Source organism: Scyliorhinus torazame, chromosome 1, assembly GCF_047496885.1.
Source record: "Scyliorhinus torazame isolate Kashiwa2021f chromosome 1, sScyTor2.1, whole genome shotgun sequence".
Taxonomy (NCBI): Eukaryota; Metazoa; Chordata; class Chondrichthyes; order Carcharhiniformes; family Scyliorhinidae; genus Scyliorhinus; species Scyliorhinus torazame.
This window is the reverse complement of record NC_092707.1, coordinates 37082465-37104312: the sequence shown is the minus strand read 5'-3', so window position 1 is coordinate 37104312 and position 21848 is coordinate 37082465. Positions and strand designations below refer to the sequence as shown.

At 51.7% G+C, this 21848-nt stretch overlaps 1 protein-coding gene across 1 annotated transcript in view; it reads left to right on the top strand.

The window, feature by feature from the left end:
- Window positions 1-21848, top strand: part of LOC140413224 (2'-5'-oligoadenylate synthase-like protein 2) — a 126122-nt gene that overhangs the window by 98369 nt on the left and 5905 nt on the right. The window contains exons 7-9 of the mRNA XM_072500892.1: window positions 12757-12929; window positions 16704-16948; window positions 18852-18984. Of these exons, the coding sequence (XP_072356993.1) occupies window positions 12757-12929; window positions 16704-16948; window positions 18852-18984 (551 nt within the window). The remainder of the gene's footprint in view (window positions 1-12756; window positions 12930-16703; window positions 16949-18851; window positions 18985-21848) is intronic.

Genomic DNA, 21848 nt, shown 5'->3' with positions numbered 1-21848 from the left:
ACATAGATTCCCTTGCCTATCCTTCAGTGGGCCAACCCTTTCCCTGGCTACCCTCTTACTTTTTATGTATGTGTAAAAAGCCTTGGGATTTTCCTTAACCCTATTTGCCAATGCCTTTTCATGACCCCTTCTAGCCCTCCTGACTCCTTGCTTAAGTTCCTTCCTACTTTCCTTATATGCCACACAGGCTTCGTCTGTTCCCAGCCTTTTAGCCCTGACAAATGCCTCCTTTTTCTTTTTGACGAGGCCTACAATATCACTCGTCATCCAAGGTTCCCGAAAATTGCCGTATTTATCTTTCTTCCTCACAGGAACATGCCTGTCCTGTATTCCTTTCAACTGACACTTGAAAGCCTCCCACATGTCAGATGTTGATTTGCCCTCAAACATCCGCCCCCAATCTATGTTCTTCAGTTCCCGCCTAATATTGTTATAATTAGCCTTCCCCCAATTTAGCACATTCATCCTCGGACCACTCTTATCCTTGTCCACCAGTACTTTAAAACTTACTGAATTGTGGTCACTGTTACCGAAATGCTCCCCTACTGAAACATCTACCACCTGGCCGGGCTCATTCCCCAATACCAGGTCCAGTACCGCCCCTTCCCTAGTTGGACTGTTTACATATTGTTTTAAGAAGCCCTCCTGGATGCTCCTTACAAACTCTGCCCCGTCTAAGCCCCTGGCACTAAGTGAGTCCCAGTCAATATTGGGGAAGTTGAAGTCTCCCATCACCACAACCCTGTTGTTTTTACTCTTTTCCAAAATCTGTCTACCTATCTGCTCCTCTATCTCCCGCTGGCTGTTGGGAGGCCTGTAGTATACCCCCAACATTGTGACTGCACCCTTCTTATTCCTGATCTCTACCCATATAGCCTCACTGCCCTCTGAGGTGTCCTCTCGCTGTATAGCTGTGATACTCTCCTGAACAAGTAGCGCAACTCCGCCTCCCCTTTTACATCCCCCTCTATCCCGCCTGAAACATCTAAATCCTGGAACGTTTAGCTGCCAATCCTGCCCTTCCCTCAACCAGGTCTCTGTAATGGCAACAACATCATAGTTCCAAGTAGTAATCCAAGCTCTAAGTTCATCTGCCTTACCCGTAATGCTCCTTGCATTAAAACATATGCACTTCAGGCCACCAGACCCGCTGTGTTCAGCAACTTCTCCCCGTCTGCGCTGCCTCAGAGCCACACTGTCCCTATTCCCTAGTTCTCCCTCAATGCTCTCACCTTCTGACCTATTGCTCCCGTGCCCACCCCCCTGCCATACTAGTTTAAACCCTCCCGTGTGACACTAGCAAACCTCGCGGCCAGGATATTTATGCCTCTCCGGTTTAGATGCAACCCGTCCATCTTATACAGGTCACACCTGCCCCGGAAGAGCTCCCAGTGGTCCAGATAACAGAAACCCTCCCTCCTACACCAGCTGTTTAGCCACGTGTTTGTCTGCTCTATCTTCCTATTTCTAGCCTCACTGGCACGTGGCACAGGGAGTAATCCCGAGATTACAACCCTCGAGGTCCTGTCTTTTAACTTTATGCCTAGCTCCCTGAACTCCTGCTGCAGGACCTCATGCCCCTTCCTGCCTATGTCGTTAGTACCAATATGTACAACGACCTCTGCCTGTTTGCCCTCCCCCTTCAGGATTCCCTCTACCCGTTCGGAGACATCCTGGACCCTGGCACCAGGGAGGCAACATACCATCCTGGAGTCTCTTTCACGTCCACAGAAGCGCCTATCTGTGCCCCTGACTATAGAGTCCCCTATAACTATTACTCTTCTGCGCTTTGACCCTCCCTTCTGAACATCAGAGCCAGCCGTGGTGCCACTGCTCTGGCTGCTGCTGTTTTCCCCTGATAGGCTACCCCCCCCGACAGTATCCAAAGGGGTATATCTGTTCGAGAGGGGGACAACCACAGGGGATTCCTGCACTGACTGCCTGCCCTTTCTGGTGGTCACCCATTTCTCTGCCTGCACCTTGGGTGTGACCACACTTACATAACTGCGATCTATGACGCTTTCCGCCACCTGCATGCTCCTAAGTGCATCCAATTGCTGCTCCAACCGAACCATGCGGTCTGTGAGGAGCTGCAGTTGGGTGCACTTTCTGCAGATGAAGCCATCCGGGACACTGGAAGCCTCCCGGACCTGCCACATCTCACAGTCAGAGCACAGCACCCCTCTAACTGACATTGCGTCAATTAATTAAAATTAAAATTTGTCTTTTTTTTTAAATACTTTTTTAAATTTCAAAGTTACTGTCAACTATCTGTTTCCTAGCACTAGATTTCTAATAGAAATGCAATAGCTAACTATAATATTCTCCGATCTCTGGCTTAGATATCCTCTAAATTATAATTAAGTTATTATGTTTAATTAGATCCCAAATACTCAAAAAAATTTAGGTTAGAATCCCAACCAGCCACTCAGGTCACAGCTTTTCTGTGATGTCACTTCAGTTTCCCCCCGACACACACAATTTGAAAAACAGGTATAAAAGTAAAAATCACTTGCTTACCTTCTGAGATGTTCTCAGGTTCCCTCGCTGACAGAGACTGCTCCTCCACCTCCAATCCTTGACCTGCACAATGCTAATAATATAATATGGCACTTACCTTACACCAATGGGTCTTATTATTAGGTTAGAGGAGGAGGGCGGGTGGGAGACACTACACGTGTAGTGTCTCGGGTTTCCTCTCCACCAGAATTTATTGGGGGGGGGGGGGGGCACTTGCCAGAGGTCGAACTTCCGGTTCCCGCCGAAATCCAAAGGGCTGCTCCTGCAAAGGTAAGTGCTTTTAAATTCACTACTCACCTCCCAGAAGGCCCCTGCGCACCGCTGCCGCCGAAATCCAAAGGGCTGCTCCTGCAAAGGTAAGTGCTTTTAAACTAACTACTCACCTCCAAGAAGGCCCCTGCGCACCGCTGCCGCCGAAATCCAAAGGGCTGCTCCTGCAAAGGTAAGTGCTTTTAAATTCACTACTCACCTCCCAGAAGGCCCCTGCGCACCGCTGCCGCCGAAATCCAAAGGGCTGCTCCTGCAAAGGTAAGTGCTTTTAAACTAACTACTCACCTCCAAGAAGGCCCCTGCGCACCGCTGCCGCCGAAATCCAAAGGGCTGCTCCTGCAAAGGTAAGTGCTTTTAAATTCACTACTCACCTCCCAGAAGGCCCCTGCGCACCGCTGCCGCCGAAATCCAAAGGGCTGCTCCTGCAAAGGTAAGTGCTTTTAAACTAACTACTCACCTCCAAGAAGGCCCCTGCGCACCGCTGCCGCCGAAATCCAAAGGGCTGCTCCTGCAAAGGTAAGTGCTTTTAAATTCACTACTCACCTCCCAGAAGGCCCCTGCGCACCGCTGCCGCCGAAATCCAAAGGGCTGCTCCTGCAAAGGTAAGTGCTTTTAAACTAACTACTCACCTCCAAGAAGGCCCCTGCGCACCGCTGCCGCCGAAATCCAAAGGGCTGCTCCTGCAAAGGTAAGTGCTTTTAAATTCACTACTCACCTCCCAGAAGGCCCCTGCGCACCGCTGCCGCCGAAATCCAAAGGGCTGCTCCTGCAAAGGTAAGTGCTTTTAAATTCACTACTCACCTCCCAGAAGGCCCCTGCGCACCGCTGCCGCCGAAATCCAAAGGGCTGCTCCTGCAAAGGTAAGTGCTTTTAAACTAACTACTCACCTCCAAGAAGGCCCCTGCGCACCGCTGCCGCCGAAATCCAAAGGGCTGCTCCTGCAAAGGTAAGTGCTTTTAAATTCACTACTCACCTCCCAGAAGGCCCCTGCGCACCGCTGCCGCCGAAATCCAAAGGGCTGCTCCTGCAAAGGTAAGTGCTTTTAAACTAACTACTCACCTCCAAGAAGGCCCCTGCGCACCGCTGCCGCCGAAATCCAAAGGGCTGCTCCTGCAAAGGTAAGTGCTTTTAAATTCACTACTCACCTCCCAGAAGGCCCCTGCGCACCGCTGCCGCCGAAATCCAAAGGGCTGCTCCTGCAAAGGTAAGTGCTTTTAAACTAACTACTCACCTCCAAGAAGGCCCCTGCGCACCGCTGCCGCCGAAATCCAAAGGGCTGCTCCTGCAAAGGTAAGTGCTTTTAAATTCACTACTCACCTCCCAGAAGGCCCCTGCGCACCGCTGCCGCCGAAATCCAAAGGGCTGCTCCTGCAAAGGTAAGTGCTTTTAAACTAACTACTCACCTCCAAGAAGGCCCCTGCGCACCGCTGCCGCCGAAATCCAAAGGGCTGCTCCTGCAAAGGTAAGTGCTTTTAAATTCACTACTCACCTCCCAGAAGGCCCCTGCGCACCGCTGCCGCCGAAATCCAAAGGGCTGCTCCTGCAAAGGTAAGTGCTTTTAAATTCACTACTCACCTCCCAGAAGGCCCCTGCGCACCGCTGCCGCCGAAATCCAAAGGGCTGCTCCTGCAAAGGTAAGTGCTTTTAAACTAACTACTCACCTCCAAGAAGGCCCCTGCGCACCGCTGCCGCCGAAATCCAAAGGGCTGCTCCTGCAAAGGTAAGTGCTTTTAAATTCACTACTCACCTCCCAGAAGGCCCCTGCGCACCGCTGCCGCCGAAATCCAAAGGGCTGCTCCTGCAAAGGTAAGTGCTTTTAAATTCACTACTCACCTCCCAGAAGGCCCCTGCGCACCGCTGCCGCCGAAATCCAAAGGGCTGCTCCTGCAAAGGTAAGTGCTTTTAAACTAACTACTCACCTCCAAGAAGGCCCCTGCGCACCGCTGCCGCCGAAATCCAAAGGGCTGCTCCTGCAAAGGTAAGTGCTTTTAAATTCACTACTCACCTCCCAGAAGGCCCCTGCGCACCGCTGCCGCCGAAATCCAAAGGGCTGCTCCTGCAAAGGTAAGTGCTTTTAAACTAACTACTCACCTCCAAGAAGGCCCCTGCGCACCGCTGCCGCCGAAATCCAAAGGGCTGCTCCTGCAAAGGTAAGTGCTTTTAAATTCACTACTCACCTCCCAGAAGGCCCCTGCGCACCGCTGCCGCCGAAATCCAAAGGGCTGCTCCTGCAAAGGTAAGTGCTTTTAAACTAACTACTCACCTCCCAGAAGGCCCCTGCGCACCGCTGCCGCCGAAATCCAAAGGGCTGCTCCTGCAAAGGTAAGTGCTTTTAAACTAACTACTCACCTCCAAGAAGGCCCCTGCGCACCGCTGCCGCCGAAATCCAAAGGGCTGCTCCTGCAAAGGTAAGTGCTTTTAAACTAACTACTCACCTCCAAGAAGGCCCCTGCGCACCGCTGCCGCCGAAATCCAAAGGGCTGCTCCTGCAAAGGTAAGTGCTTTTAAATTCACTACTCACCTCCCAGAAGGCCCCTGCGCACCGCTGCCGCCGAAATCCAAAGGGCTGCTCCTGCAAAGGTAAGTGCTTTTAAACTAACTACTCACCTCCAAGAAGGCCCCTGCGCACCGCTGCCGCCGAAATCCAAAGGGCTGCTCCTGCAAAGGTAAGTGCTTTTAAATTCACTACTCACCTCCCAGAAGGCCCCTGCGCACCGCTGCCGCCGAAATCCAAAGGGCTGCTCCTGCAAAGGTAAGTGCTTTTAAACTAACTACTCACCTCCAAGAAGGCCCCTGCGCACCGCTGCCGCCGAAATCCAAAGGGCTGCTCCTGCAAAGGTAAGTGCTTTTAAATTCACTACTCACCTCCCAGAAGGCCCCTGCGCACCGCTGCCGCCGAAATCCAAAGGGCTGCTCCTGCAAAGGTAAGTGCTTTTAAACTAACTACTCACCTCCAAGAAGGCCCCTGCGCACCGCTGCCGCCGAAATCCAAAGGGCTGCTCCTGCAAAGGTAAGTGCTTTTAAATTCACTACTCACCTCCCAGAAGGCCCCTGCGCACCGCTGCCGCCGAAATCCAAAGGGCTGCTCCTGCAAAGGTAAGTGCTTTTAAACTAACTACTCACCTCCAAGAAGGCCCCTGCGCACCGCTGCCGCCGAAATCCAAAGGGCTGCTCCTGCAAAGGTAAGTGCTTTTAAATTCACTACTCACCTCCCAGAAGGCCCCTGCGCACCGCTGCCGCCGAAATCCAAAGGGCTGCTCCTGCAAAGGTAAGTGCTTTTAAACTAACTACTCACCTCCAAGAAGGCCCCTGCGCACCGCTGCCGCCGAAATCCAAAGGGCTGCTCCTGCAAAGGTAAGTGCTTTTAAATTCACTACTCACCTCCCAGAAGGCCCCTGCGCACCGCTGCCGCCGAAATCCAAAGGGCTGCTCCTGCAAAGGTAAGTGCTTTTAAATTCACTACTCACCTCCCAGAAGGCCCCTGCGCACCGCTGCCGCCGAAATCCAAAGGGCTGCTCCTGCAAAGGTAAGTGCTTTTAAACTAACTACTCACCTCCCAGAAGGCCCCTGCGCACCGCTGCCGCCGAAATCCAAAGGGCTGCTCCTGCAAAGGTAAGTGCTTTTAAACTAACTACTCACCTCCAAGAAGGCCCCTGCGCACCGCTGCCGCCGAAATCCAAAGGGCTGCTCCTGCAAAGGTAAGTGCTTTTAAACTAACTACTCACCTCCAAGAAGGCCCCTGCGCACCGCTGCCGCCGAAATCCAAAGGGCTGCTCCTGCAAAGGTAAGTGCTTTTAAATTCACTACTCACCTCCCAGAAGGCCCCTGCGCACCGCTGCCGCCGAAATCCAAAGGGCTGCTCCTGCAAAGGTAAGTGCTTTTAAACTAACTACTCACCTCCAAGAAGGCCCCTGCGCACCGCTGCCGCCGAAATCCAAAGGGCTGCTCCTGCAAAGGTAAGTGCTTTTAAATTCACTACTCACCTCCCAGAAGGCCCCTGCGCACCGCTGCCGCCGAAATCCAAAGGGCTGCTCCTGCAAAGGTAAGTGCTTTTAAACTAACTACTCACCTCCAAGAAGGCCCCTGCGCACCGCTGCCGCCGAAATCCAAAGGGCTGCTCCTGCAAAGGTAAGTGCTTTTAAATTCACTACTCACCTCCCAGAAGGCCCCTGCGCACCGCTGCCGCCGAAATCCAAAGGGCTGCTCCTGCAAAGGTAAGTGCTTTTAAACTAACTACTCACCTCCAAGAAGGCCCCTGCGCACCGCTGCCGCCGAAATCCAAAGGGCTGCTCCTGCAAAGGTAAGTGCTTTTAAATTCACTACTCACCTCCCAGAAGGCCCCTGCGCACCGCTGCCGCCGAAATCCAAAGGGCTGCTCCTGCAAAGGTAAGTGCTTTTAAACTAACTACTCACCTCCAAGAAGGCCCCTGCGCACCGCTGCCGCCGAAATCCAAAGGGCTGCTCCTGCAAAGGTAAGTGCTTTTAAATTCACTACTCACCTCCCAGAAGGCCCCTGCGCACCGCTGCCGCCGAAATCCAAAGGGCTGCTCCTGCAAAGGTAAGTGCTTTTAAACTAACTACTCACCTCCAAGAAGGCCCCTGCGCACCGCTGCCGCCGAAATCCAAAGGGCTGCTCCTGCAAAGGTAAGTGCTTTTAAATTCACTACTCACCTCCAAGAAGGCCCCTGCGCACCGCTGCCGCCGAAATCCAAAGGGCTGCTCCTGCAAAGGTAAGTGCTTTTAAATTCACTACTCACCTCCCAGAAGGCCCCTGCGCACCGCTGCCGCCGAAATCCAAAGGGCTGCTCCTGCAAAGGTAAGTGCTTTTAAACTAACTACTCACCTCCAAGAAGGCCCCTGCGCACCGCTGCCGCCGAAATCCAAAGGGCTGCTCCTGCAAAGGTAAGTGCTTTTAAATTCACTACTCACCTCCCAGAAGGCCCCTGCGCACCGCTGCCGCCGAAATCCAAAGGGCTGCTCCTGCAAAGGTAAGTGCTTTTAAATTCACTACTCACCTCCAAGAAGGCCCCTGCGCACCGCTGCCGCCGAAATCCAAAGGGCTGCTCCTGCAAAGGTAAGTGCTTTTAAATTCACTACTCACCTCCAAGAAGGCCCCTGCGCACCGCTGCCGCCGAAATCCAAAGGGCTGCTCCTGCAAAGGTAAGTGCTTTTAAATTCACTACTCACCTCCCAGAAGGCCCCTGCGCACCGCTGCCGCCGAAATCCAAAGGGCTGCTCCTGCAAAGGTAAGTGCTTTTAAACTAACTACTCACCTCCAAGAAGGCCCCTGCGCACCGCTGCCGCCGAAATCCAAAGGGCTGCTCCTGCAAAGGTAAGTGCTTTTAAATTCACTACTCACCTCCAAGAAGGCCCCTGCGCACCGCTGCCGCCGAAATCCAAAGGGCTGCTCCTGCAAAGGTAAGTGCTTTTAAACTAACTACTCACCTCCAAGAAGGCCCCTGCGCACCGCTGCCGCCGAAATCCAAAGGGCTGCTCCTGCAAAGGTAAGTGCTTTTAAATTCACTACTCACCTCCAAGAAGGCCCCTGCGCACCGCTGCCGCCGAAATCCAAAGGGCTGCTCCTGCAAAGGTAAGTGCTTTTAAATTCACTACTCACCTCCAAGAAGGCCCCTGCGCACCGCTGCCGCCGAAATCCAAAGGGCTGCTCCTGCAAAGGTAAGTGCTTTTAAATTCACTACTCACCTCCCAGAAGGCCCCTGCGCACCGCTGCCGCCGAAATCCAAAGGGCTGCTCCTGCAAAGGTAAGTGCTTTTAAACTAACTACTCACCTCCAAGAAGGCCCCTGCGCACCGCTGCCGCCGAAATCCAAAGGGCTGCTCCTGCAAAGGTAAGTGCTTTTAAATTCACTACTCACCTCCAAGAAGGCCCCTGCGCACCGCTGCCGCCGAAATCCAAAGGGCTGCTCCTGCAAAGGTAAGTGCTTTTAAATTCACTACTCACCTCCAAGAAGGCCCCTGCGCACCGCTGCCGCCGAAATCCAAAGGGCTGCTCCTGCAAAGGTAAGTGCTTTTAAATTCACTACTCACCTCCCAGAAGGCCCCTGCGCACCGCTGCCGCCGAAATCCAAAGGGCTGCTCCTGCAAAGGTAAGTGCTTTTAAACTAACTACTCACCTCCAAGAAGGCCCCTGCGCACCGCTGCCGCCGAAATCCAAAGGGCTGCTCCTGCAAAGGTAAGTGCTTTTAAATTCACTACTCACCTCCAAGAAGGCCCCTGCGCACCGCTGCCGCCGAAATCCAAAGGGCTGCTCCTGCAAAGGTAAGTGCTTTTAAATTCACTACTCACCTCCAAGAAGGCCCCTGCGCACCGCTGCCGCCGAAATCCAAAGGGCTGCTCCTGCAAAGGTAAGTGCTTTTAAATTCACTACTCACCTCCCAGAAGGCCCCTGCGCACCGCTGCCGCCGAAATCCAAAGGGCTGCTCCTGCAAAGGTAAGTGCTTTTAAACTAACTACTCACCTCCAAGAAGGCCCCTGCGCACCGCTGCCGCCGAAATCCAAAGGGCTGCTCCTGCAAAGGTAAGTGCTTTTAAATTCACTACTCACCTCCAAGAAGGCCCCTGCGCACCGCTGCCGCCGAAATCCAAAGGGCTGCTCCTGCAAAGGTAAGTGCTTTTAAATTCACTACTCACCTCCCAGAAGGCCCCTGCGCACCGCTGCCGCCGAAATCCAAAGGGCTGCTCCTGCAAAGGTAAGTGCTTTTAAATTCACTACTCACCTCCAAGAAGGCCCCTGCGCACCGCTGCCGCCGAAATCCAAAGGGCTGCTCCTGCAAAGGTAAGTGCTTTTAAATTCACTACTCACCTCCCAGAAGGCCCCTGCGCACCGCTGCCGCCGAAATCCAAAGGGCTGCTCCTGCAAAGGTAAGTGCTTTTAAACTAACTACTCACCTCCAAGAAGGCCCCTGCGCACCGCTGCCGCCGAAATCCAAAGGGCTGCTCCTGCAAAGGTAAGTGCTTTTAAATTCACTACTCACCTCCAAGAAGGCCCCTGCGCACCGCTGCCGCCGAAATCCAAAGGGCTGCTCCTGCAAAGGTAAGTGCTTTTAAATTCACTACTCACCTCCAAGAAGGCCCCTGCGCACCGCTGCCGCCGAAATCCAAAGGGCTGCTCCTGCAAAGGTAAGTGCTTTTAAATTCACTACTCACCTCCCAGAAGGCCCCTGCGCACCGCTGCCGCCGAAATCCAAAGGGCTGCTCCTGCAAAGGTAAGTGCTTTTAAACTAACTACTCACCTCCAAGAAGGCCCCTGCGCACCGCTGCCGCCGAAATCCAAAGGGCTGCTCCTGCAAAGGTAAGTGCTTTTAAATTCACTACTCACCTCCAAGAAGGCCCCTGCGCACCGCTGCCGCCGAAATCCAAAGGGCTGCTCCTGCAAAGGTAAGTGCTTTTAAATTCACTACTCACCTCCAAGAAGGCCCCTGCGCACCGCTGCCGCCGAAATCCAAAGGGCTGCTCCTGCAAAGGTAAGTGCTTTTAAATTCACTACTCACCTCCCAGAAGGCCCCTGCGCACCGCTGCCGCCGAAATCCAAAGGGCTGCTCCTGCAAAGGTAAGTGCTTTTAAACTAACTACTCACCTCCAAGAAGGCCCCTGCGCACCGCTGCCGCCGAAATCCAAAGGGCTGCTCCTGCAAAGGTAAGTGCTTTTAAATTCACTACTCACCTCCAAGAAGGCCCCTGCGCACCGCTGCCGCCGAAATCCAAAGGGCTGCTCCTGCAAAGGTAAGTGCTTTTAAACTAACTACTCACCTCCAAGAAGGCCCCTGCGCACCGCTGCCGCCGAAATCCAAAGGGCTGCTCCTGCAAAGGTAAGTGCTTTTAAACTAACTACTCACCTCCAAGAAGGCCCCTGCGCACCGCTGCCGCCGAAATCCAAAGGGCTGCTCCTGCAAAGGTAAGTGCTTTTAAATTCACTACTCACCTCCAAGAAGGCCCCTGCGCACCGCTGCCGCCGAAATCCAAAGGGCTGCTCCTGCAAAGGTAAGTGCTTTTAAATTCACTACTCACCTCCAAGAAGGCCCCTGCGCACCGCTGCCGCCGAAATCCAAAGGGCTGCTCCTGCAAAGGTAAGTGCTTTTAAATTCACTACTCACCTCCCAGAAGGCCCCTGCGCACCGCTGCCGCCGAAATCCAAAGGGCTGCTCCTGCAAAGGTAAGTGCTTTTAAACTAACTACTCACCTCCAAGAAGGCCCCTGCGCACCGCTGCCGCCGAAATCCAAAGGGCTGCTCCTGCAAAGGTAAGTGCTTTTAAATTCACTACTCACCTCCAAGAAGGCCCCTGCGCACCGCTGCCGCCGAAATCCAAAGGGCTGCTCCTGCAAAGGTAAGTGCTTTTAAATTCACTACTCACCTCCAAGAAGGCCCCTGCGCACCGCTGCCGCCGAAATCCAAAGGGCTGCTCCTGCAAAGGTAAGTGCTTTTAAATTCACTACTCACCTCCCAGAAGGCCCCTGCGCACCGCTGCCGCCGAAATCCAAAGGGCTGCTCCTGCAAAGGTAAGTGCTTTTAAACTAACTACTCACCTCCAAGAAGGCCCCTGCGCACCGCTGCCGCCGAAATCCAAAGGGCTGCTCCTGCAAAGGTAAGTGCTTTTAAATTCACTACTCACCTCCAAGAAGGCCCCTGCGCACCGCTGCCGCCGAAATCCAAAAAATCAAGATTCAACATCAGCAGAATGAAACAGCATAAACAGCTGCTCCCACTATTCCCCCGATCTTTCTGTCAAAGTCACCATGGGAAATCAGCAGAACTCTCCGGATATTCCGGGTAATGTGTATTTCCAGCACTTTCTGCTTTTAGTTCAGCTTTTCAGTTTTTGAAGTCTTTATTGTTCTTCTAGCCCTTACAAAATGGCCTTCCATCAATCATTAGCAATTAATCGGTGTGGGGGGGGGGGGGGTTTGGACTGTGTATGTTGTTGATGACTATGTATGGGGTGGAAGGTGGATTCCTGATGCCTTTTCTTGGATGTTTGTATTTAAAATGTTGAGGGTTGTTTGGGGGTTGGTGGGAGGGAGGGATTGTTGACCAGGGGATTGACATTGTGGGTGGGATTCTCCCCCCCCCCACCCCCCCACGCCAGGTGGGAGAATCGCCGGGGCGCCGTGCGAATCGCGCCACGCCACCCCGACCCCTGCACGCGATTCTCCTACCCACCCCGAAACCACCCCGTTTGCGCCGGGCTGCTCGGAGAATCGCCGCAAACGGTGAGCGGCGATCCTCCGATCCAGATGGGTCGAGCAGCCGCTACGACATGACAGGTTCCTGCCGGCGCCGTCCACCCCTGGTCACTGCCGGCGGGAACACTGGGGGGGGGGGCCTGTGGGGGAGGGGGGGGGGGGCTCCTTCACCGGGGGGGGGGCCTCCGATGGGGTCTGGCCCGCGATCGGGGCCCACCGATCGGCGGGCGGGCCTCCCCCCCCCCCCCCCCTGGGCCTACCTCCTTCCGTGCGCGGCCCCAGAACACCAGCGCCATGTTGGTGAGGGGCCGGCGCGCGTAAGAAGTTCCCCGCGCAAGCGCAGGATTGGACTGCCCCAACTGCGCATGCGCAGGTTGGCGCGGCGCCAAATGGGCGCCGCGTAAGGATGCTGGAGCGGCGCAAACCGCTAAAGCGCTGTGCTGGCCCCCTATGGGGGCCAGAATAGGTCGTGCCCGGGCCCTGTTCGTGCCGTCATGAAATGCGACGGCGTTCACTACGGCGCGGGCACTTGGTCCACGCCACAGAGAATCGACCCCTGTATTTGTTATTGTTGATTGTTGGTGGGTGTAAATTTGGATGAAAATGTGAAAAAGGAGAATAAAAATTTTTTTTTTTTTTTTTTTAAATCATCAGCAATTTATACAGTGTTAAACTGTCCAGAAAAAAAAAAAAAATAAAAAAATAAAAAATAAAAAAAAACTGTCCAGTACCTGAAAAATAAGATTTCACTTTTTGATTGTCCATAAGGTCAGCATACACGGAGCTGCCCGCCAGCCCAGGTGTATTTAGATCTGATTAATGCCAATGGGGATGGAGGAGAATTCTCGACGTGCTTCACTGAACTACAGAGGAACTTTGTAAAGCGGCGTCCAGCAAAACTGAAGGGCCTTATCCGCCTTGTGAAGCACTGGTATAAAGAGGTAGGTGTAGGGACTGCTGTCGATTTATGTACTATGAACAAAGAAGCTGTGATTGTGTTTCACTGTTACTTTAACAAATGCACCAACCCTTGAAAATAAAAAGGTTGACAGCTTGGTTACAATAGCATAGGATTCACTTGTTCCTGTTGTGGCACAACATGACTTCAAGCTCTATGATTCTTGAAGCCTAATCAGAGGTCCCACTGCTTTATTTTCGAGCCCTTGATTTACTACCGATTGCCCTGAATTTCATGTAGGCATGGAGCAACATGGTAGCACAATGGTTAGCATTGTTGCTTCACAGCTCCAGGGTCCTAGGTTCGATTCCCGCTTGGGTCACTGTGCGGAGTCTGCACGTTCTCCCCGTGTCTGCGTGGGTTTCCTCCCACAAGTCCCGAAAGATGTGCTGTTAGGTAATTTGGACATTCTGAATTCTCCCTCTGTGTACCCGAACAGGCGCCGGAGTGTGGCGACCAGCAGTTTTTCACATTAACTTCATTGCAGTGTTCATGTAAGCCTACTTGTGACAATAAAGATTATTATATATATTATAAAGGCAGGCACACAAAATTGTGTGGGCGTCCATCCCACCACTTCCCGCCTATCCCAGAGATCATCCCTATAACATAGAGGTGGGAGGGGTGGCGTGGTTGCACAGATCAGGAGGCCCTCCTCCTTCGTTCCTACCTGCTCCCTCCCACTGTCCCCCTACCTAACCTACCCAAATCCTTGTGAGAGAAGAATTACCTGATCCAAGGCCTTGGGGTCCTCGCTGCCAGCCAATCCAATTGGTCAGCAGCATCAGCGGGCAGGATTTGCTATGAGGGGCAATGGTAGCATTCAGCACTTGTTAATCAGCCCCTCAGTGCTTTATGGCTGCACAATGGGTGGCTATTTAACAGGTTGGTTCCAAGTGAACATGGTTTCCAGGAGGGTGTGGTGATGGGAGGGGGTCGGCCCCTCCATATTATTAAACCCAGTGAGATTAATAGGTGGAAAAACATGAGCTGGTGAATTTCTACCTCTGTGTTTCTGAGTTCTCTAGTTGACCTGTAAGGGCCCTTTCAGACAGACCTTCCCAGTTGATGGACCTAACAGTAGGCAGTGCTGCCATGTTAAAGTAGCTGGATAATTGTAATGATTTGGAGATGCTGGCATTGGACTGGGGTGGGCACGGTAAGAAGTCTTACAACACCAGGTTAAAGTCCAACAGTTTATGTGGAATCACTAGCTTTCGGAGCGTAGCTCCTTCATCAGGTGAGTGAAGAGGTAGGTTACACAAACATAGCATATATAGACAAAGCCAATGATGCAAGGCGATACTTTGAATGCGAGTCTTTGCAGGTAATTAAGTCTTTACAGGTCCAGAAGGTGCAAATCGAGAGCGAGGGATAATCACAGGTTAAAGGTGTGAATTGTCTCAAGCCAGGACAGTTGGTAGGATTTCGCAAGCCCAAGCCAGATGGTGGGGGGGGTTAAATGTTTTTAAATGTAGTCAGACATGAATCCAAGGTCCCTTTCCTCATGCTGCCTATGATTTCTGTTGCCAGTCACTTTGAATCACTGCCCTCTCATCATTAACATTTCACATTGGATACAATTTTTCTTTCTTTATTCTGTCTAAATCCTTCATAATTTTAAACACGTCTGCCAAACTTCCTCTTAACCTGATCTGCTGCTGGCAAAACAGCCCAAGCTTCTCTAATCTATCAATGAAACTGGAGTCCTTCAGCCCTGCTGCCCAGAATCGGCCAAACTAGGGTGCGATCTACCAGCTGTTCACTCCAGTGGGAGATTCCAATCCCACCCAAGCGAACGGGTTTCCCGGCAACGAAGGGTGCAGTCACCAGGAAATCCCGTTGACAACACCAGATTCGGTAAATCCCGCTGGTGGGCCGCCTCCGCTGGCGAAAAGCACGCAGCGGGTTAGTCAGTAAATCCCGCCCCGAGCGTTTTATGAAGGCTCAGCATCACTTCCTTGTTTTTGTATTCCATGGCCAGGATTTCAATGTTTTAAAGTTTATTTTAAAGAATTCAAAAACTGGAAAAAAAATAATATCTGAAGAGGAAGAAAAATGTCCGTTTGGGAGCATCTGTAATGGAAGGAGACTAGTGCTACTGTCTGGAAAGGATTAAGAAAAGCCGATGAGTTATAGAATCGAATGATGGAATGTTAACGCACGGAATAAGGCCATGCAGCCTGTCACATTGGTGACAGCTCTCAGCAGGTGTAACCCATCCAGTCCCACTTCTCCCTGTACCCCTGCAAACCTTTTATCTCCAGAGAATGATCCAATTCCCTTTTGGAATTCTTGATTAGCTCTGGCTCCACCACACTGTCAGACAGTGCATTCCAACCCACAACCACTCAAATGTGCAAAAGAAAATATTTCCACACATCATAGAATCATAGAATTTACAGTGCAGAAGGAAGCCACTTGGCCCATCGAATCTGCACCGGCTCTAAGAAAGAGCATCCTACCCAAGCCCACACCTCCACCCTATCCCCGCAACCCAGCAACCACAACTAACCCAAGGGCAATTTAGCATGACCAATCCACCGAACCTGCACATCTTTGGACTGTGGGAGGAAAGCGGAGCACCCGGAGGAAACCCACGCGCACACGGGGAGAATGTGCAGACTCCACACAGACAGTGACCCAAGCCAGGAATCGAACCTGGGACCGTGGAGTTGTGAAGCAACTGTGCTAACCACAATGCTACCGTGCTGCCCTTCGTTGCCGGGAAACCTGTTCGCTAGCGTGGGACTGGAATCTCCCACTGGAATGAACAGCTGGTAGATCGCACCCTAGTTTGGCCAATTCTGGGCAGCAGGGCTGAAGAACTCCAGTTCCGTGGATTGATTAGAGAAGCTTGGGCTGTTTTACCAGCAGAAGATCAAGTTAAGAGGAAGTTTGAGAGTCGAGTTTAAAATTATGAAGGGTTTAGACAGAATAAATAAAGAGAAATTGTATCCAATGTGAAATGTTAATGATTCAAAGTGACTGGCAACAGAAATCAGAGGCAGCATGAGGAGAGGGATCTTGGATTCATGTCTCACTACATTTAAAAACATTTAACCCCCTGTCAGGTGGATGTACCTTTAAGAAATGGGTGTTTATCAAATAGCTGCAGTGATGTCAGTGTTTGGGTGGACCTGGGCTGGTCTGTCTTTCACTTTCGTTTTTGAGCTGGCAGCTATAGTGTGTTTTTGGTTTCGTTTTCAGAGGTGGATAGCGGCATTAAAAGCAAGCAGCTATATAATGATCTCTCTCTACAAGCTAAGGAATGTCTCCAGATCATTGATGATTTCAAAATAATACCTGTTTCTGTAGAGCATTTAAACCTGCTCTCTTTATTTTAAAAGGGTTTAACTTGTGCATGTTGTTTGGAAAGTTATCTATAGAGTACTGTATCTTTTGGGGGTGGTCAGGATTGGTAGTTGATAAACTGTTTACTGTATGTTCATAGAATAAAAATTGTTTTGTTTTAAACATACTTTAGCTCTCTGTTGCATCACACCTGTAAAGTGGGCCCTTGTGCTCCCCATAGCCAAAATCTATTTAAAATTGTGGGTCAGGTGAACTCCATGATATACTTCGGTGTTCTCTAAACCCTGGCCCATAATACCCCCATCACCTTGGTCGCCAATCATTTTGCACTAAAATCAAGTGAGGTTTTGAACTGGGAGCACTGCCTGGTAAAGTTTATGATGCTATGAACAAGAAGGTAGCTATGCAAGAATATGCATTGACTTCTTTTTTTACCCAACAGTATGTGCGACCATACAAAAATAAACTTCGACATGGAGAGTTCCTCCCACCAAAGTACGCCCTGGAGCTGTTGATCATCTACGCATGGCAGAGTGTGGGTGAGGTAGAGAATTTCAACACTGCCGCAGGATTCTGCACAATCATGGAATTGATTATCAGATATAGAGAACTGTGGCTCTTCTGGACCGACAACTATAACTTTGACAGTCTGGACAGTTTCCTCACAAAAAAACTTGCAGAACCGAGGTAAATTAGACTTTTTATTAATTCTATGTTTCCTGATAAAAAACTCAGCACAGAAAGGGGATTTCAGCCATCATCATATCTATTCCGACTCTTTGAAGATGGTGTTGAACTGATCTTATTCCCTTGCTCCTATCTCCATATCTCCATAGCCCTGCAAACTCCTCCCTTTCAGATATTCATCCGAAGCATTTTTGTAAATTATTCTTGGATCTGCTTCCACATCCTTTCAGCTGATGTGTTCCAGACCATCATAACTTGCTGTATAAAATATATCTCCCCTATTGTCCCCTCTGGCTCTTCCACTGGGTATTATGGACATAAGTAATATAAATTAGCTAATGAAGGAATCTAGAAGTTTCCATGATAGTTCATTTGGTAAATACACCCACCTGTGCCATTTTAGAAGGTTCCTTAATCAAAGTTTGTTTTATTTAGTAAGAGAAATGAGGAGGTCACATATTCACTTGGAAAATAAGAATCTATATGGAGTAGTAGAGGGACAAAAGGATCCGGGAATACAAATTATGTTCCTGCCTTTAAGAAAGCGCACATCCTAAGGCTTATGTAAGGTGTGCCACAAGGCTCTGACAGGAATTAGTTACTTATACAAATATGACTTTGATAAATACAATTAATCGGAATCTAATTTTATTATGAACAAAATAAACGTTCCCTGAGGAAATGGGATTATTTGGTGACAAAATCATCGCTGGTCATTCTATGCACATCTCAATAGCTACGCGAGGAATGGCATCAGCGGAGACCAGGGGCGTCATTCTCCGCCGACGGGAGTCTCCGTTTTGCCGGCGCCCGGGGGTTTCCCGACGGCGTGGGGCTGCCCCACAATGGGAAACCCCATTGACCGGCCGGTGTTACGGAGACTCCTGCCGGCCGGTCGGGGCAGAAATGTGGCGGGGTGGGTAGGAGAATTTCGCCCCTGATATCTAATTGGGTGGCACGGTGGTTAGCACTGCTGCCTCACAGGGACTTGGGTTCAAATCCGGCCTCGGGTGACTGTGTGGAGTTTGCACTTTCTCCCCGTGTCTGCGTGGATTTCCTCCCATAATCCAAAGATTTGCAGGTTAGGTGGATTGGCCATGCTAAATTGCCCCTGAGTGTGCAAAAGGTTAGGCGGGTTAATGGGTTATGGAGATAGGGTGGGGACCTGACCCTAGGAGGGGTGCCGTTTCAGAGGGTCGGTGCAGACTCGATGGGCCAAATGGCCTCATAGATTCCCTACAGTGCAGAAGGAGGCCAAACGGCCCATTGGGTCTGCGGCGAACCCTTCAAATGAGCTACCCATTTACACTCTCCCTTCCACCCAACCCTATCCTTGTAAAACCCAACCCATAACCTAACCTGCACATCCCTGGACACTAAAGGGCAATTTATCATGGTCAATCCACCTACCCTGCATGTCTTTGGACTGTGGGAGGAAACCGGAGCACCCGGAGGAAACCCACGCAGACACGGGGAGAACGTGCAAACTCCACACAGACAGTGACCCAAGGCTGGAATTGAACCCAGGTTTCTGGTGCAGTGAGGCAGCAGTTCTAACCACTGCGCCACCGCACCACCCCCAAAAGATGACCGGGATTAAACATTCCTCCTTCTACACTGTAGGAAATCTAGGTTGTAGCTAGAAAAAGAAGGGAGGAAAAGTGAAGCATTTAATTAGGCGGAAAAGTTTGGCTCAAATTATTATTTACTTGCAAATGATTGATCAGAGTTAGTTTGTAATGTCTCTTCTACTGTGAATGCTTCACATAAATAGTCATTGTTTATCGTCAGTGTCAAAAATGTGCCTGAAAGATACAAATTGAAAGTTTTGTGCATTCTGTTGAATGAGCATTTGAAAACGCATCTTTTGACTGGTGATTATTGCATTCTTTGACTATTTTAGGCCGATGATTCTTGATCCTGCAGACCCAACAGGAAACGTTGCTGGAAATGCTAGATGGGACTTTCTTGCAGAAGAAGCTGAACGTTGTTTACAGCAGGGCTGTCTGTTGGATGTTATCCCCTGGGATGTTGAGGTAAAATATCACCTGGTATAGTTCCAAAGTACAGGAATTTTCTAAAAATAAAATGGGCTCAATTTATATCAATCAGCAATCAGGCTCAATGGCCACATGATGAGGCAGGCTAGTAGAAGATATCTACCCGAACTGGGCCCACAATGCACAAAGATGTTTTGTTAGATCACCTGAACCCAACTTCAGGTGCCTAAGTTCTGGAAAGTCCTCCTTAAATCTTTCCGTATCTCTAGCTTTCTCTTCTCCTTTTAAGATGCTCCTTAAAATCTACCTGTTTGACCAAGCTTTCAGTCATTTGTGCTAATAGTTACTTATGTTGCTTGATGCAATATTCTGTTGATAAGTGCTCCTGTGAAGCAACTCTATAAGTTGGTGTTGATTTCCTGATTTAACCTCCTGACCTTTTCCTCTTCATCTTGAGGGTAGAATGGTATGGCACAAAAAGAGGCCATTCAGCCCATAGTGTCATTGGTGGAGCTATCCAATTGATTTCATCCCCCTGCTCAGCTGGCTAGACAATTAGTTTGTGATGTAGAGCGAGGCCAGCAGCGTGGGTTCAATTCCCGTACCAGCTGAGGTTATTTGTGAAGGCCCGGCCTTCCCAACCTTACCCCTTGCCTGAAGTGTGGTTAGGTTAACCACAGCTCAGGTTAAATCACCACCAGTCAGCTCTGCCCCTTAAAGGAGAAAGCAGCCTATGGCCATAAGGGGCAATGGTGACTTTATCTCTAGCTATTGGACACTGCTGGCATGAAGGACGACATTCTGAAAATCATTTTGAAAGCTTTGGTCACCGTTTCTCAGTTTGTGTTCCTGCTCAGTTGAGGCCTAAAGGCTTGAAACGTATTTGAATGATTTGATAGATTCAAGCTCTGCTAGATACTGAGTGGTGAGTTCTTAAAAATCCAGGGCGGGATTTCTGACGCTGCTGCCAGGATCGGGAAATGTGATTGGGCAGTGAATTGGTTTTGACTCTGAAATCATGGTGGGTGGCAGTTTTACGCCGCCGCCTCGACAGGGGCGTCAATGCGGTCCAGAATGCACGTACAGTAAACACCGTTTGCATATCATGGGCGGGATTCTTCCCTACCCGGTGGGGCGGGGGGTCCCGGCGGGATGGAGTGGCATGAACCACTCCGGTGTCGGGCCGCCCCAATCCGCACATTTAGGGGCCAAGCCCTCACCTTTAGGGGCTAGGCCCATGCCGGAGTGGTTGCCGTCCCACCGGCTGGCATGGAAGGCCTTTGGTGCCACGCCCGCCGGGGTCGAAGGGACTCCACCGGCCGGCGGAAGTCCGCACATGCGCGGGAGGGTCAGCGGCTGCTGACGTCATCCCCACGCATGCGCAGGGGGGTCACCTAAGTGTCGGCCATCGTGGAGACCAACACGGCCGACGCGTAGTAAAAGAGTGCCCCCACGGCACATGCCCACCCGTGGATCGGTGGGTCCCGACCGCGGGCCAGGCCACCGTGGGGGCACCCCCCTAGGGCCAGATCGCCCCCCCCAGGACCCTGGAGCCCGCTCGCGCCGCCTGGTCCCGCCAGTAAGGGGGGTGGTATAATTCACGCCGGCGGGACCGGCATTACAGCAGCGGGACTTCAGCCCATCACAGGTCGGAGAATCGCCGGGCGGGGCGGGGGGGGGGGGGGGGCGCCGAACCAGCACGGCGCGATTCCCGCCCCCGCCGAATCTCCGGTGCCGAAGAATTCGGCGGCCGGCGGGGGCGGAATTCACGCTGTCCCCCGGCGATTCTCTGAACCGGCATGGAGTCGGAGATTCCCGCTCCATTAGCGGGCCCGACCCTGTTTTCTCCGGGGCCTCCGCCTCCAATGGGCCAAGTTCCTGACGGCGCGGTTCACTTGTGCTTTTAAAAATCGTGAAACCAGCGTGGTGTCTGGCGAGGGAGAGAGGAGGTAGGACATGGGGAGGTGTGAACGTGGGCTGCCGGGCCAGACACTCATCTTGCTGGCTTGGCGGTAAGGGGTGATGGGGAACAGGCCACAGGACTGGGGGGTGTCTAGGCACAGACCGCCATTGCCGCGGCCTGCAAGCCCGAACTCTTGCTGTGCACTCCACTGACCACTCACCTTGGCCCTCGGTTCTGCAGAGGGACACCGGCCGTATGGGTGTCTCCAACCCCCCCGCCAACCTCCACACACACCCGTACCCCAGCTCCCAACCTCCGCCACACCATCCCCCCATTCCGTCTGCCACCTGCCGTAGGGGCATCATGCGGCCCACCCAATGGCAACGCCCACAGTAGTCCCGACAGGGACGTCGGACGAGGGCTGTGGAGTGTACCGCTGGTAAGGGCGGCACCAGCTGGCGGTACCCCCGGCAGCAGGGTTGCGTGCCAGGGCCAGAGTCCTCACGGTGCCGGGCATTGACGGGGCCAGGGGTGCAGTGTTGTGGGTAGGAGAGGGGGGAACACATGCAGAAGCAGAGTCCACAGTGCCAACCGGGGCACTGTGTAGCCTGGAGGTTCTGGTGGGCACGGGTGCACACCATGCTAACATGTCAGCCTTTCACCCCCTGCAGACAGAATTACACAGAATCACAGAATAATACAGTGCAGAAAAAGCCCTTTGATTGATTGATTGATTTATTGTCACATGTACCAAAGTACAGAGAACCGTATTTTCCTGCGGCCAAGGGGACGTATACAGTGCGTACACAGTAGACAAAAGAATAATCGACAAAGTAAATCGACAAATAAGTAATTGGTTACAGTGCGGAACAATGGCCAAACAAAGCAAATACTACATTAGCAAGAGCAGCATAGGGCGTCGTGAATAGTGTTCTTACAGGAAACAGATCAGTTCGAGGGGGAGTCGTTGAGGAGTCTAGTAGCTGTGGGGAAGAAG